General features: G+C 46.9%; 1 protein-coding gene across 1 annotated transcript in view; it reads left to right on the forward strand.

Annotated features, from left to right (window-relative positions):
- The window catches only part of LOC311248331 (uncharacterized protein), a 56,140-nt gene extending 41,412 nt beyond the window's left edge, over positions 1-14,728 (forward strand). Inside the window, exons 14-20 of the mRNA XM_084339232.1 lie at positions 3,532-3,632; positions 4,230-4,343; positions 4,447-4,603; positions 6,427-6,554; positions 7,153-7,297; positions 7,512-7,667; positions 7,834-14,728. Coding sequence (XP_084195358.1) covers positions 3,532-3,632; positions 4,230-4,343; positions 4,447-4,603; positions 6,427-6,554; positions 7,153-7,297; positions 7,512-7,667; positions 7,834-11,048 — 4,016 coding nt within the window. The 3' untranslated portion in view covers positions 11,049-14,728. The remainder of the gene's footprint in view (positions 1-3,531; positions 3,633-4,229; positions 4,344-4,446; positions 4,604-6,426; positions 6,555-7,152; positions 7,298-7,511; positions 7,668-7,833) is intronic.
- Positions 14,729-15,212: the final 484 nt, after the last annotated feature.

Below are 15,212 nucleotides of genomic sequence, written 5' to 3' on the forward strand. Positions count from 1 at the left end.
CGAATTGGTAATGGAAGGTACTGAATTGGTATTGGTAACTGTAACCTGTTTCGATGGACGAGTCAAAAACGTGTCCATTTTGTGTGAAAATTCAGCTTTGCGTTTCACGTTGGAAATATTATTCTAGTGAGGTTACGATTGATTATGACATCACATCCTGTCATTCTTTGTTGATGGTCAGCAATACAATGTTGACGTATAAAACAGCTATATATAAATGTAATCTGCAGAGTGCCTTTTACTGTTTATCTTTGATTGATTGATTGAAAAGTTTATTAACAGATTGCAGAATGGGTACAGTACAGTACGGCTCAATACATACAATTGTTAAGAGGATGCAGACCTGAGAAAGACTTTCGTCTTGTTTCCATCAGGGTCCCCCATTTTCAATTCATCACATTTCAATTCATCTGTTAAATACAGTTTTCATTCATTCATTCACATTTTGTATCATAATAATCATAACACAGCAGCTGATACACTCACTCACTTGGTCTGCACTTGGCGAGTTTCAGAAGCTGTGTGATCCGGTCTTGAACTTTCCATAACGTGTCTCTAGAGCTGCCGCAATTACCGCATTACCGCGGTATCGCTGTTACATCACGGCCACCGCAGAGTAGGCTGAATACCGCATCACATCTGTTTTTTTATAATAATAATAATAATAAATTACCCTCCTCTCGTTGGGCTTGCGGCTCTGCAGATATACCCTACTCCTCTATCGAGGTTCCAAGCGACCCTATTGGGTACCAGAAAAGTCACGTGAAACATTGCAGACCACTGATTGGTCAGAAGAGAGGCATCACAAGGGCGGTTAGGTGGTCGAGCGGAGATTGCGTTCGTCACCAGCCCCGGAGCTGAGTTGGATTTGCCTGTTCGAATCCAGCTCACAGCTCCGGGGTTGTCACCAGCTTGGCTGGCCGTCTGCACTGATACGATTGGCTGTATCAGAGGGTGGGAGAAGCTGGCGGGGTGGGTCCGGGTCGTTGTAAACAGCGACTCCTACAGTTCGGTCGGGGCGCCTGCTAAGCGCGGATTGGACGTGAGGGGGATAGTGTGGTCCTCCCACACGCTACGCCCTCTCAGTGAGAATCCGCGCTGCCAGGTGAAAAGAAGCGGTGATTGGCTGGACGTGTGTCGGAGGAAGCACGTGGTAGCCTCCACTCTCCCATATGATCTGACTGTAGGGGGTAAAGCGCAGCGACCAGGAAGGGACTGGGAATTGGCATACGACTAACATTGGGATGGGGAGAAAATCGGAGGAAAATGGAGAAGGAAAAAGACCAATAAAAAAAAGAAAAAAGAAGAGAGGCATCACAATACGGCTAATAACGTTAGCTTTAGCTCCCCGCCGGAGTGGACTACCATCGCTCCTCAGGAGTACTAAACGAGACATAATGATTTTACTGTCTGCAACGAATGTTATAATAAAAGCCCTTCGTTCTATACACTTGTCTGATTGAAAACTTTATTAACAGACCGCAGAATGGGACAACTCAGCACGCTCTGAGCAAAGAAAGGAACTGAGATATGAATTGTATTGCTTGCCTTGCTATGGTCCGGTAAATACGCTGATGTTATTGAACGTATAACTATATAATGTTAATGCCACAAAACGAATGCCTTCATTATAAAGTAGTAACTTTATAGTAATAATAATAAGAAAGGGTCGGGGGGGTAACCACCCCTGCCCGCGACACCGAGTGAAACGGCGCACGACCAGAGGGGAAACTTTGAATCCGTGTTTCACTTTCAATAACTAATGCGTGCTTGCCGAATCCCAAACAATATTCATGCTGCAAAGTCATCCTCTAAAGATAGACATTTAGACTAGAGGCAGGCTATATGCTATAAAGAGTAGACTACTACTAAAAAAAAAAATGCATTCAAACTTTGGAAATATTTTGCAAATTTGTGCGGTAAGGAAAACATCAATACCGCGGCAGCTCTACGTGTCTCGATAAATCCATTTGATTAGATCCAGCACTGAATGCATTTAGTGATTATTATGTTCTATATATATGCGGCGCGTGGACGGACCAGAGAAATAGATGCAGTGTGGAGCTTGTGAAGAGAGAAATACAAGTAAAAACGAATTTCTCTCTCATGTTCAGCTTTTTATAAATGCTCTTGGTCAGAAGGCTCTACTGGAAGCTGCACGGTCCAGTCATAAATATAAATTCCTCAAGCACTAAGGCACTATGGTGCTCTCCATGGTGCTGAAACTTTCAGAGGCACATTTCTATGTTTGAGACGCAAATCGCGCAATGCGAAGGGATATATCTATGATTATCACGACAGCCGCTTTGTATTTCCTTGTTTATGGACCAGAGCGGGCTCTGTAACGGAGATAGGACCTGTGATGTGACGTCACACGGATGCGACTGCTCTGGAAATGCGTTGGAAAATCTGTTGGTAAAAGCAATGACGCCTGCCGCGGACGTTAAGTTGGTGATGTTTCTATAATAACTTTACGAAACGTGTGAAGACATTTTGATCGATTTCTTTTTTGTTCATGTTATTAGATTAGGCAATTATTGTATACACATGAAGCACTAGATAGACTATTTGTTTAGTTAAATAGTTGTCATTCTATATTCTTAAAGAAACATTCCCATCAGGCATCTCGCGGAACCCCTGGCAGCTCTCCGCGGAACCCCTGTGTGCCGCGGAACCCCTGTTGAGAACCGCTGTTCTAGATAACTGTTAATCAGAATCAGAAAGGTCTTTATTGCCAAGTAGTTTTCACATACAAGGAACTTGATTTGGTTGTTTTTGTGCCACATTGACGGACAGACACTTATGGTAGAATAACAAATTAAAAGGTGGAATCAAATAAAATGGAATATAAACTAGATTAAGTTAACATAGAAGCGCAATAGAATATGGTATAATTATAAAATAGGAATAGGCCAGGGCTGTGCAACTGCACGATGTGGTCAGGTATATACACTAATTAGAATAAAAATAACAATACAGTGTTGAATATTTACAGGATGGAATATTTAGCAGGGCTGTGCAGTTGAGCTAATTACATTAAAGATCATTGATTGTAACTAACTTTGCACCATAAAGATGAACATGTTTCCACAAATAACATTTTAATTAAATGATAAACGGTCGCCGGAAGAGGGTGAAGGGAAGGGAAGAAGCTGACACAAAGTAGCAAACAAATAAACAAACTAATCATAATGACGTTTTATTATTAACTAATAAATGGCGTTTGTAGAACCGTTGTATAAAAGCAATAGCACACTCTGGGTCATGCTGGCTGTGATTATCTTTGCTACTCTGCCTGCGACCTTGTACCTATGACCAAATCACAGCCATGCTGAAAGTTATATTCAGTATAACAGCACTGCCTCTCCTGTGATATTGCTTAATTATTACTAGGTAGTTAGAGATCATTTATAAGTCTTATGAGTTCCTCAAATGGCTTTGTTTTTCTTCCTCTTATTCTCAATATTGATTGCATTCTTCCATTATCCCCTGTGCCTCATTCTCTTTGATTGTCGATCTATTCCCCCTCAGTGTGCAGTACCACTCTGTGGGTTGGCCAGTTGGACAAGAGGACACAGCAGCAAGATGTTGCCTGTATACTGGAGGAGTTTGGCGAGATTGACTCCATCAATGTAAGTTGGCCTTAAACGGAACACCCTAAATAGATCCCAAAATCAACCACGAGCTCAGCTTCTTCCCCCAGGCCATCAGAGTCTTGAACACTGAACTCTCCACACACAAGCACACATGAGAATACACACACAACACACACACACTGTATACGAACACACACATCATCACACACATGCTGCACACGCTCACACTCAACGGTTACTTTACAAAATGAAAAGGTCACTTTAAAAGGAAAAAATAAAGAACAGGAGTGGGTCTTGTATAGTAAATAGATGGATATAGCAAGATAGCATAAGGATATATAGTATAACTAACATTGTATTGCACTATCTCATGACCATAGCATGTCTTTACCATGCTTTTTGTCAACTTTATGTACATTATAGCTGTTATGTCTTATTATTATTACTTGTATTATTGCACAAAAGTCTTATCTTATTACTTGTATTATTGCACAATCGCTGCGGGCATGACCTCCCACATTTCACTGTATGCCGTGACAAATAAAACTCTTGACTTGACTTGAGAACCAAGGATCTTGAGAACCAAGTGTGGTCAAAACATTGAATGTTCACACAGAACTTCTCCTTCTTCAGATGATTCCACCACGTGGCTGTGCTTACATTGTCATGTTGCACAGGCTAGATGCCTTCAGAGCTTTGCAGAAGCTCGGCAGAGGGACCCACAAGGTCAACCAGAAAGCCATCAAGGTAAGGGAACATATACATCGCATCCTGTTGGTTTTCCGTCCGCTGTTCAGAGAGAAAATTACTTCTTGTGTGAATCATGTATTGTTTGTCTTAATTTTGCCAGATTGCATGGGCATTGAACAAGGGCATAAAACCAGAGTATAAGCAGTACTGGGACATGGAGCTGGGCGTCACATACATCCCCTGGTCTAAGATCACAGAGGACCAGCTAGAGGTTGTGAGCGAGGGAGGAATGCCCGACGTAGACACCCTATCACCAGGTAAAAACACACTGTGTCAAGGGACATCACTTTCTTTAACTTATGCCACCCTTATAAACATTATTTACTACACTACAGGAAATGTGGCTTTGGTGACTGCTTTATCGCTTGGATTCATCTTTTATATACTAACCCTCATACTTGCTGCTTTACTACTAATGACATGCTGTCAGACTATTTTGTTGTTTCATGTGGTACACGTCAGGGTTGCCCTTTGAGTCCCATTCTGTTCGCTTTGGCGATCGAATTTCTTTCAATTATGTTGCACCCTTATTCCAAGGTATTCGTCAAGAGGACACAAAATATTGTGCGACGACTTTTTACTTTGGCATGAATCCTGCAGCCTCTATTCCCACTATAATCTCAATTCTACATGATTTTGGCTCTTTCTCTGGGTACAAACTAAATTATCCCAATCCCAATTTTCCCAATCAATACTTTAGTGTTGCAAATGCAACAGTCAGAATACCTTTCCACTTATCTCAATCAGGGTTTAAATATATCAGGGTGAACATTACTTGTTATCATGCAGCTCTTTCTTGTACTAGTTCCACTCCCCTATTATCTCAAACAAAATGTTCAGAGATGGAATAATTTACCCTTGACCCTAACTGGCAGAATCATCACCGTAAAAATGACCAATTTACCAAAAATGTCTACACTCAAACAAATATTCAGTCTTTAAACAAACTGATTTCTACATTTATTTGGGCAGGAAAACATCCGGAAATTAGTGGTACTGTTTTACAAGAATGCAAATTAGGTGTAGGCCTGCTCTCCCAAACTCTTTATACTATTATTGGGCAGCTAATATTCACAAACGTTTGTACTGGTATCACTCTGCTGATGCTCCCTGGTGTTCAATTGAGGCCAAGTCATGTACATCATCTTCTCTATCCACTTTCTTATGTTCCTCATATCCTCCATATCCTGATACACAAAATAACCTTAAAAATCTCAATTTCACCATTTCAAATTCTCCCCTGCTTCAATTCTTAAGTCCCATCACTTCCAAGTTTCCGTTTCCCCGTCCTCTTTAGATTCTGCCTTTTCCTTGTGGAAAAGGAAGGGAATTGCTTGCCTTCATGATCATTTCCAAGAAACCTTCCCTATCGAGCAAACATGACCGTGTTTACATCACTATCTTGAGGTGTGGAATTTTGTAAAGACTCAGTTTCCCTCATCCCCCTGGCCACCAGCTTCACTACCATAGGAGGAACTATTTAAATTCAAAGAAGTAACTTTTTTCAGATGCGATCGCTGTAGCCACGCCCCTGCCAACCTTAAAATAAAAGATATGAAAGCCATATCTTATTATTTATTTCTGCCCCAAACTATGATCATTTTGGGACACAAAACCCTATCTGACATCCTGGAAACATATTTGATCGCCATTTTTAGAGTTTCCTGAAATCATTCCGAACTTGTGCTCTAGCCAATTTAGATGCACTATCCTCACTGAATATTAAAGAAAAAATAAATGTCTTGCCATTTTCACTTGTTTCTCCTTGTTTGTCTCATTGACTGGAGTTTGCAGCCGCTGGCGGCCACCATTGTGTCAATATGTGCCATAGTGCCATTTGAAATATGCATATGTTTCGACTGTATAGATGTGTGGCCTGTTTAATTCTTTACCGGATCACGTATGAGCCTCTAGCACTTCTATCCTAATATATTTTAGAGTGCATCGTTTCCTTCAAAGTCAAACATACTCAAAGTAAGAAGTCTAGTCCGTCTCAACACTTGCGGACCAGGTACCTAAAGCAGTCACTGTGATACCTGGATAGACTGAGGCTCACTCTTTGTTTCTTGTTTCCCTAAAGAGTGGAAAGGAGAGAACAGTTCGGAGAAGCCCGGGGAGCCCAACGCCCACAACGGACGCTCGGAACCACAGCAGCCTGAAGAGACACAAGTCATACCAGTGGTCCCTGTGTCTGCTCCTCCTGCACCGGTGAGGAGGACGCAGGGCTCTGCCCAGGATGGTGCAGGGTTTCAGCTAGGGGGGGCGGTCCGAAGGGGGGCTGTATTTGGTATTTGTGTTTTCTACAAGAAACTAATTTGCTGTAATGTCCTGCAAAATTTTATAAAAATGGCAAACACAAGGGTATATTCCTAATAAAGAGGCCCGAGGATGTGTTCCTCTGACGTACTTCCATATTTACCATTTTATCATCTCGGGAGCTTGGTCGCAACATTCCATTATCGATTGTGATTAACCAGTGCGACAAGGGAAAACATCCAGTCGCACAGCTCTGAGTTTTGGTCGCAAAATGCGACCAAAACGGGCGCACTCTGGAGCCCTGAACTACATTACAAACATGGACCAAATCCAAGAAAGACCGGCTGAGGAAGTATAGAAAATATAGCCATTTGTAGAACACAACGCAGCACAGCCACCTAGTGGTTCAATGGTGTATTGCAACCCATGCATTGGACTGACATGGAAGTATGTTGGTCTAGCTCCCAGATATATCAAAATACCAGCGAATGTTGACACAATATCTCTTGCTTGCTCGATGTGTGACGGTCCTTCAACCTTCTCGCTCCAGGTTCCTCCAATGCAGCAGCCCATGGTCGGCATGGGACCTCTGCAGCCTCCGGGCTTCCCTGGTCCCATGGGCCCTGCCTTCCCCCCTGGCGTACCCCCACCCCACTTCATCAGGCCTGGGTTCAATCCCATGCAGATGCATCCAGGTAAGGAACCTCTTATGACATCTTGTCTCGCTGTGGCAGTCTCTCTCAAACCATCCGTTCACACTTGGTCTTCCACTCTCTCCTTTACTCCAGACAGATTTATTCTCAAAGGCTGTCTGTGTATCTCTCTCTCTCTCTCTCTCTCTCTCTCTCTCTCTCACACACCCACACCTCCAGTGGATCTGTATTCATCGTATCTCCCCTCTCCCCACAGGATTCCCTCCAGGAGCCATGCCCCCGGGCCCTCATCCTCATTCAAAAGGTGGGCTTGAGGACCCATCTCTGGATCCAGCAGGTCTGGGCCACAAAAGAAATCCTGACGAGGGGCCCGATGGGCCCAACCTCTTTGGCAACCAGATGGGACCCATGGGTCAGTCAAATAGGCCACCTCTTCAGCATGCCAATAATCTATCATATATATATATATGTGTGAGATTTTGATCCTTTTAAAACACTGTTTGAATAACTAGATTCCATGATACAGTATGGTCCGAAAGAAGCCAAATTAAAGCTGTATTTGGTGTTTCTCCCTGCAGGTAACCAGGTGGGTGGTCCTCCAGGGGGACCTCCAGGAAACATCCCACCCCCATTATGTGGCCTGCTTGGTGCCCGGCCCGGCTTAATGCCCCTCCAGCGACCTCCAGTTCTACCCCCTCCACACATGCAGCGTTTCCCCCCGCCCCACAACCTGCGCCCTCCTCACCCCAATATGCCCCCCATGCCCCCGCAGATGTTGCACAGGGGACCCCACCCTCATATGATGCACCACGAGCCACCTCCGAGGGGCTTTGGGATGCCCCCTCCCCGCCTGATGAGGGGTCCTTTCCCTCCACACTGTCTTCCGCCTGGACCTCCTCCCCCCTTCATCAGACCGGGGGGTCCTCCTCGCGGACCGGACGGGCCTGAAGAGATGGGCGGGAGGCCAGGCTTCAGGGGAGGTCCTCCTCGCGGACCGGACGGGCCTGAAGAGATGGGCGGGAGGCCAGGCTTCAGGGGCGGTCCTCCTCGCGGACCGGATGGGCCTGAAGAGATGGGCGGGAGGCCAGGCTTCAGGGGCGGTCCTCCTCGCGGACCGGACGGGCCTGAAGAGATGGACGGTAGGCCAGGGTTCAGGGGAGGTCCTCCTCGCGGACCGCAGGGGCCTGAAGAGATGGACGGGAGGCCAGGCTTCAGGGGAGGTCCTCCTCGCGGACCGGACGGGCCTGAAGAGATGGACGGGAGGCCAGGGTTCAGGGGAGGTCCTCCTCGTGGACCGCAGGGGCCTGAAGAGATGGACGGGAGGCCAGGGTTCAGGGGCGGTCCTCCTCGCGGACCGCAGGGGCCTGAAGAGATGGACGGGAGGCCAGGGTTCAGGGGAGGTCCTCCTCGTTGTCCGGAGGGGCCTGAAGAGATGGATGGGAGGCCAGGGTTCAGGGGCGGTCCTCCTCGCGGACCGCAGGGGCCTGAAGAGATGGACGGGAGGCCAGTGTTCAGGGGCGGTCCTCCTCGTGGACCGGAGCGGCCTGAAGAGATGGACGGGAGGCCAGGGTTCAGGGGCGGTCCTCCTCGCGGACCGGAGCGTCCTGAAGAGATGGGCGGGAGGCCAGGGTTCAGGGGAGGTCCTCCTCGCGGACCGGACGGGCCTGAAGAGATGGACGGGAGGCCAGGGTTCAGGGGAGGTCCTCCTCGCGGACCGGACGGGCCTGAAGAGATGGACGGGAGGCCAGGGTTCAGGGAAGGTCCTCCTCGTGGACCGGACGGGCCTGAAGAGATGGACAAGAGGCCAGGGTTCAGGGGAGGTCCTCCTCGCGGACCGGACGGGCCTGAAGAGATGGACGGGAGGCCAGGCTTCAGGGGAGGTCCTCCTCGTGGTCCGGAGGGGCCTGAAGAGATGGACAAGAGGCCAGGGTTCAGGGGAGGTCCTCCTCGTGGTCCGGAGGGGCCTGAAGAGATGGACGGGAGGCCAGGGTTCAGGGGAGGTCCTCCTCGCGGACCGGACGGGCCTGACGAGATGGACAAGAGGCCAGGGTTCAGGGGAGGTCCTCCTCGCGGACCGGACGGGCCTGAAGAGATGGACGGGAGGCCAGGCTTTAGGGGAGCTCCTCCTCGTGGACCGGACGGGCCTGAAGAGATGGACGGGAGGCCAGGCTTCAGGGGAGGTCCTCCTCGTGGACCGGACGGGCCTGAAGAGATGGACAAGAGGCCAGGCTTCAGGGGAGGTCCTCCTTGTGGACCGGACGGGCCTGAAGAGATTGACAAGAGGCCAGGGTTCAGGGGAGGTCCTCCTCGCGGACCGGACGGGCCTGAAGAGATGGACGGGAGGCCAGGCTTCAGGGGAGCTCCTCCTCGTGGACCGGACGGACCTGAAGAGATGGACGTGAGGCCAGGCTTCAGGGGAGCTCCTCCTCGTGGACTGGACGGGCCTGAAGAGATTGACAAGAGGCCAGGGTTCAGGGGAGGTCCTCCTCGCGGACCGGACGGGCCTGAAGAGATGGACAAGAGGCCAGGGTTCAGGGGAGGTCCTCCTCGTGGACCGGACGGGCCTGAAGAGATGGACAAGAGGCCAGGGTTCAGGGGAGGTCCTCCTCGTGGACCGGACGGGCCTGAAGAGATGGACAAGAGGCCATTGTTCAGGGGAGGTCCTCCTCGCGGACCGGACGGGCCTGAAGAGATGGACGGGAGGCCAGGCTTCAGGGGAGACAGGCCCGGCTTCAGGGACAGAGACCCGGAGAGGGATAGAGGATTTGGGGGAGGGAGGAGGCCATTTGGAAGGGGAAGGCTCGGGGGCTGGCAGGAAGACGGGGGTGACCATCGGGGAGGCAGAGAAGGAGGAGGATGGGAGAGGGAGAGAGAGAGAGACAGGGATCGTGACAGAGACCACGACAAAGACAGAGACCGAGAGAGGGACCGGGACAGAGACCGAGAGAGGGACAGAAGCGACTGGAGAGAGAAGCGGGGCAGCCGAGAGGCCGACCGGGACCGAGGTGAAGACGGGGAGAGGGAGCGAGGGAGGGGAGAAGGGGAGAGGGAGCGAGGGAGGGGAGAAGGGGAGAGGGAGCGAGCGAGGGGAGAAGGGGAGAGGGAGCGAGCGAGGGGAGAAGGGGAGAAGGAGCGAGCGAAGGTAGAAGGGGAGAAGGAGCGAGCGAAGGGAGAAGGGGAGAAGGAGCGAGCGAAGGGAGAAGGGGAGAAGGAGCGAGCGAAGGTAGAAGGGGAGAAGGAGCGAGCGAAGGGAGAGGGGGGAAGCAAAGAGAGCGTGCGTGGAGATGGAAAAGCGGGTGAGAGGCCACGGCGATCGGAGAGGAGGGAGAGGGGCACACGGTGGGACAGGGATGACCGGTTAGCAGAGCTGGATAACATGGACAAGTTCAGAACGCCTGGCGCTCCTGCGGTTACCACGGAACCCAGCAAAGAACTCAGTAAGGAGTCCAGTAAGGAGCCCAGTAAGGAGCCCAGTAAAGAACCCAGTAAGGAGTCCAGTAAGGAGCCCAGTAAGGAGCCCAGTAAAGAACCCAGTAAAGAGCCCAGTAAGGAGTCCAGTAAGGAGCCCAGTAAAGAGCCCAGTAAGGAGTCCAGTAAAGAGCCCAGTAAAGAGCCCAGTAAGGAGTCCAGTAAAGAACCCAGTAAGGAACCTGTGCATCAGACAACAGAATCCAAACCTTCTATTCCTCCGCCTGAAGTAACTGCTCCTGCTGCAGTAGAGGCTGTGGTCTCGGACTCCCCGGCTCCCGCTCAGACTGGCTCTGCGGAGGCAACGGAGGAGCTCAAGGATTGACCCCTGCAGCCACAAACTGTCTCTTAGCGATGGAATTTAAGTCAAAAACAAAACAGACAGACACTATTCACTATCCTAACCTCAACCCTCGGCAGATGAAAACAAATGTTCATGAGAAAGTAGTTTGGAAGGCCCTCTCTGAAGGTTTGTGTTATAGCCCGTAATTGCCAGTAGGTGGCATTAAAATTATGACATTTTCTAAAAATCCAAAGCCTCCCGAACTTATTGTCTAGCAGGAAAACCTTGAATTTGCGTCGGTATTTAAACATTCTCTTTCGGCTACAAAAAGAAAGTGCATGTTGCATACGGTAGTTATTTTCCCCCAGTTGATATTTGCATTTCACATCAATTTCCCATCAGGAGCTGGTTTGCATGACGGTGTTTAGTTATTTTTCACACAGTGGCCTAATCGACCAACCCACACCCCACCCAGATAAATCACCATAAGTAATGACATACGTTATGACTGCTAGATAGCGTGATGACATTTAAGGTGGAGTAACTGGCGTATGATTGATTTATTTTTACAGCAAATCTGAAAATGCCTTGATTTTTGGGGACACTGCATCGATCGTCTTTTCCCAAAATATTTTCTAGAGCTCCAATGTTTGTCCGATTTATGGCCTGAATTTGAACAATTGTAAACTATTTGTCTTCCTGAAATACAGGATGCTGCAAAGACGTTCACTTTATCCTTTAACCCTTTCATTACCACACTGGAAAGGGTTAACCCTTTCACTACCACACGACCGAGACTTAACCCTTTCACTACCACACTACAGACCGTTAACCATCTGTAGTGTGGTAGTGAAAGGTTAACCTTCGGTAGTGTGGTAGTGAAAGGGTTAAGGGTCACGGCAACCGATGACGGATCTCAAACTGAACAAACACATTAGCGAGCCTGTACCCAATGTGCTTAAACGTTCGCCCTTGATATTAACCATCACAGTAGGCACGGTTCACAGAGGACGTATGCTTTTCAATGACATGGCGACTTGCATAGCCTTCGAAGTTGAGCTTATCCTCGCAAGTCTTTTTCTAGTCAGCGTTAATTGGTAGCCAGCCATGTGTTACTTAAATAACATACCCGCTTGCTTGCGAAAGAAAACGGATAACACTTCACTTTCATCCAGGCAAAAACCCAGGAAGGGTTTGCTTTCTTTTAAAATTATGTACTGTTCCAGAGTTTACTTTTGGAATTATTTGTTGATATCTACTAGCAGCTGGTAGAAGTCAGTCTGTCACTCATCCATCCATCCATCCATCCGTCCACCTGTCCGTCCCGTCAGTCATTCTGTCAAAACGTTTTTCTAGAAGGAGAGGGGAAAAATGGAATGTGTCACTCAGGCTAGGGAGGACCAATCACCATGAGGCCAACTGTCCATAGGCATGGGTAACGTCTCCTTTTTAATGGCAGCAGTCTGTGAAACGTCATTGTGTTCCCAGACTGTATCAATACCACACCTATAAACACCTACTTCGTTACTCAGTCTAGTTTATAACTAAGAAATTAGCTGGAAAGAAATTAATCTCGTATAATTTAGCTTTCAATGGTTGGGAATCGCATGTGATTTTTTTTTTTTTTATTAAAAAGAAATGTGCTAGTAACACTCACCAGATTAAAACCAGAGCCATAGCTAGTCCTAGTCTGCCCGTTCCAGTTTTCAGTGGCAATTACAATCAGAACTATTGCCAACTGTTGGTCAGACTATATCTATGCCTCTGGAAGGCCTGCGAACATGACCTGCAGTGCAAACCAGCCTGTCTCGTTTTCCGGAGAACACTCGCAAACGGTAAACATCCCACTGTAAAACGGCATATCTTGTACAGGTATAGGTCATAATTATCACAACATTACAGGCAACCGTAGGATTAGCGTTGATTTAAAGGGCTCTTCCGGATATATCATTGTAAATTTTAACCGGTGTGCTATATATCCGTTCTTGATTGGTTTGCGATTCTTTTTGCGCCTTTTTTTTCTGGTGCAGCCCATGCTGTAGTAGAGTGTTTCTACTCTGAACATGCGCTGAGAGAGGAAGGTGGACTGCATGGGGCAGGAAACACCCGGAGCTCCAGAGGGATGTTTACACCTTCACACACATGTCTAGAATATCCTTTACAGATCAATAGAATATAGAACTTTGTGTAGATCAAACGCACGCATGAAAAATCACAACTAAATTAGATTTTCTTTTTGTATTATTATATCCTCGAATGACTGTGACTGGGATCTCATGGATTTACCTCGACCGCCGCCGCTGCAGACTTTTTGCCTTGATGCGATCATTTGAATAGCTTTCATTCAAATCCCTTAAGATCTCCGGCGCACATCGATCACCCCTTGACCTTTTCTCTAGCACCACCGTCGGTCAGAACTTCATATTTTTTTTATTGTGAACGCGATAGCGCAGATAGCTTTCGCTCTAATTTCAAATTTGCGGTGCACATTTATGACTCGTAGAGGATGGACCCTGTTGATTTTGGTGACCCCATGACCTTTATTTTAGAACCACCATCAGGCCAAACATTCATATCCTACTTGTGAACGTGATAACTCGAATAGCTTTCATTCTAATCTTTCCAAATTTGCGGTGAACATACATGACCCCTAGTGGAAGAAGCCTATTGATGTTAATGACCCAATGAGCTTTCCTCTAGCGCCACCATCAGGCCAAACGTTCCATACTCAAATTGGTGCATCTCCTGATAAGATTTCCGCTAAACTTGACAAGTATATTCGCCTTACCATAGCAAGGAGACCCTGTGAAGTTCTGAGTCATCTGGCCTCATGGTGGCGCTATTCTCATAAAACTAAAAACATTTAACTACTCCTCAATGGCTTGAGTTAGGGGCGTGGTCACAAAAGGTGGACTGATCATTTGGGCCGTATAGGGATATAAATGTCTAGTTGTTATTATATAGAACGATGTGCAAGTTCAAATGGGGGAATAAACCTTTACGAGAGTGTCTATAAAGCACCTCAATTACACAGAAATCAACAGTAATAATATACCGGTAAGCATTATCTCAAAGGTGGTCTTTCTCTTAGCAGCGATTATGACTATAAGGAGATTTTAAAATTGATTGATTTTCCAAAAGTTGAATTTTAGATCGCCTTTTTTTCAGAGGGGGGGGTGGGGGGTTGTCCCAATTTGTGTCTCAAACCAGCAGAAATATCGGATGCATTTTGATGTTTTTGTCCCACATCGTTGGTATGGATATTAACCCTGCACTCGCCTGCAGCCCAACTCATTAATGTACTGGAGTTTTCAGTGGTACACACGACGTGCAAAAGTGTAGCACGCACACACACACACACACACACACACGTACTGTAACAACTGGACGGACGAGCCGAATTCATATCTGATCTTGTTGCCGTGGAGACCCCACTACTCTTTGGCTGGAATATCTTTTAAACACGACAGAACCCCAAGTGTAAATTTAAAGTGTTGAAGTGAAGCGACTGTTGCTTTAGACATTGCTGTAAATATGCTCTTGTCGCTTTAAGATTTCAAGTTGTTATGATGTTGTTTATAACCCCGTACTGCTGTCATGGGACAGAAACCAATTGACTTGGGAGGGTGGAATGAGGTGGTCCTTTTGCTTTAATGTTTTAACTCCCACATTCTTACCAGACTAAGATGTTTCTATGATTTGTTAAAAAAAAAAACGAAAAAGGCGTGAACATGAAAATCTCCCGATATTTCAGCCATATGAAATTGTTTTTAATAAACTATTTTTGTACCAAATCACTTTTCATGTTTAAATGATTTTCGTTCTTTTTGAATTTTCCAGCGGTATGTAGGAATTTGTAAATATGTAGGATCATCCAGTAGCTGACTAATTTCCCATAATAGTAATGGCTTCGCTTCTAACAACAAGCAAGTAAAAACAATGTATTATACAGACACCACTTCTAATAACAAGAAAGAAGACTTGACATTTGTTGAGATTTATGCTTTTCAAGATGTGAATCCATCAATCTGACCCAAGTAAATAATTCGGTAAAGGTTGAATGAAATACAACCAGTGTCTGTTACATGTTAATAATATCCATGTTGTGACGCAGTAGGACTTCCCTTATCTCAAACCCCCTTTTCTTGATCCTCCAATCACAACTGTAGCTTTCTTCTGACAAACTTTCGGAAGCAAACATTTGTG

Source organism: Notolepis coatsorum (genome assembly GCF_963971535.1).
Source record: "Notolepis coatsorum genome assembly, contig: SCAFFOLD_177, whole genome shotgun sequence".
NCBI lineage: Eukaryota > Metazoa > Chordata > Actinopteri > Aulopiformes > Paralepididae > Notolepis > Notolepis coatsorum.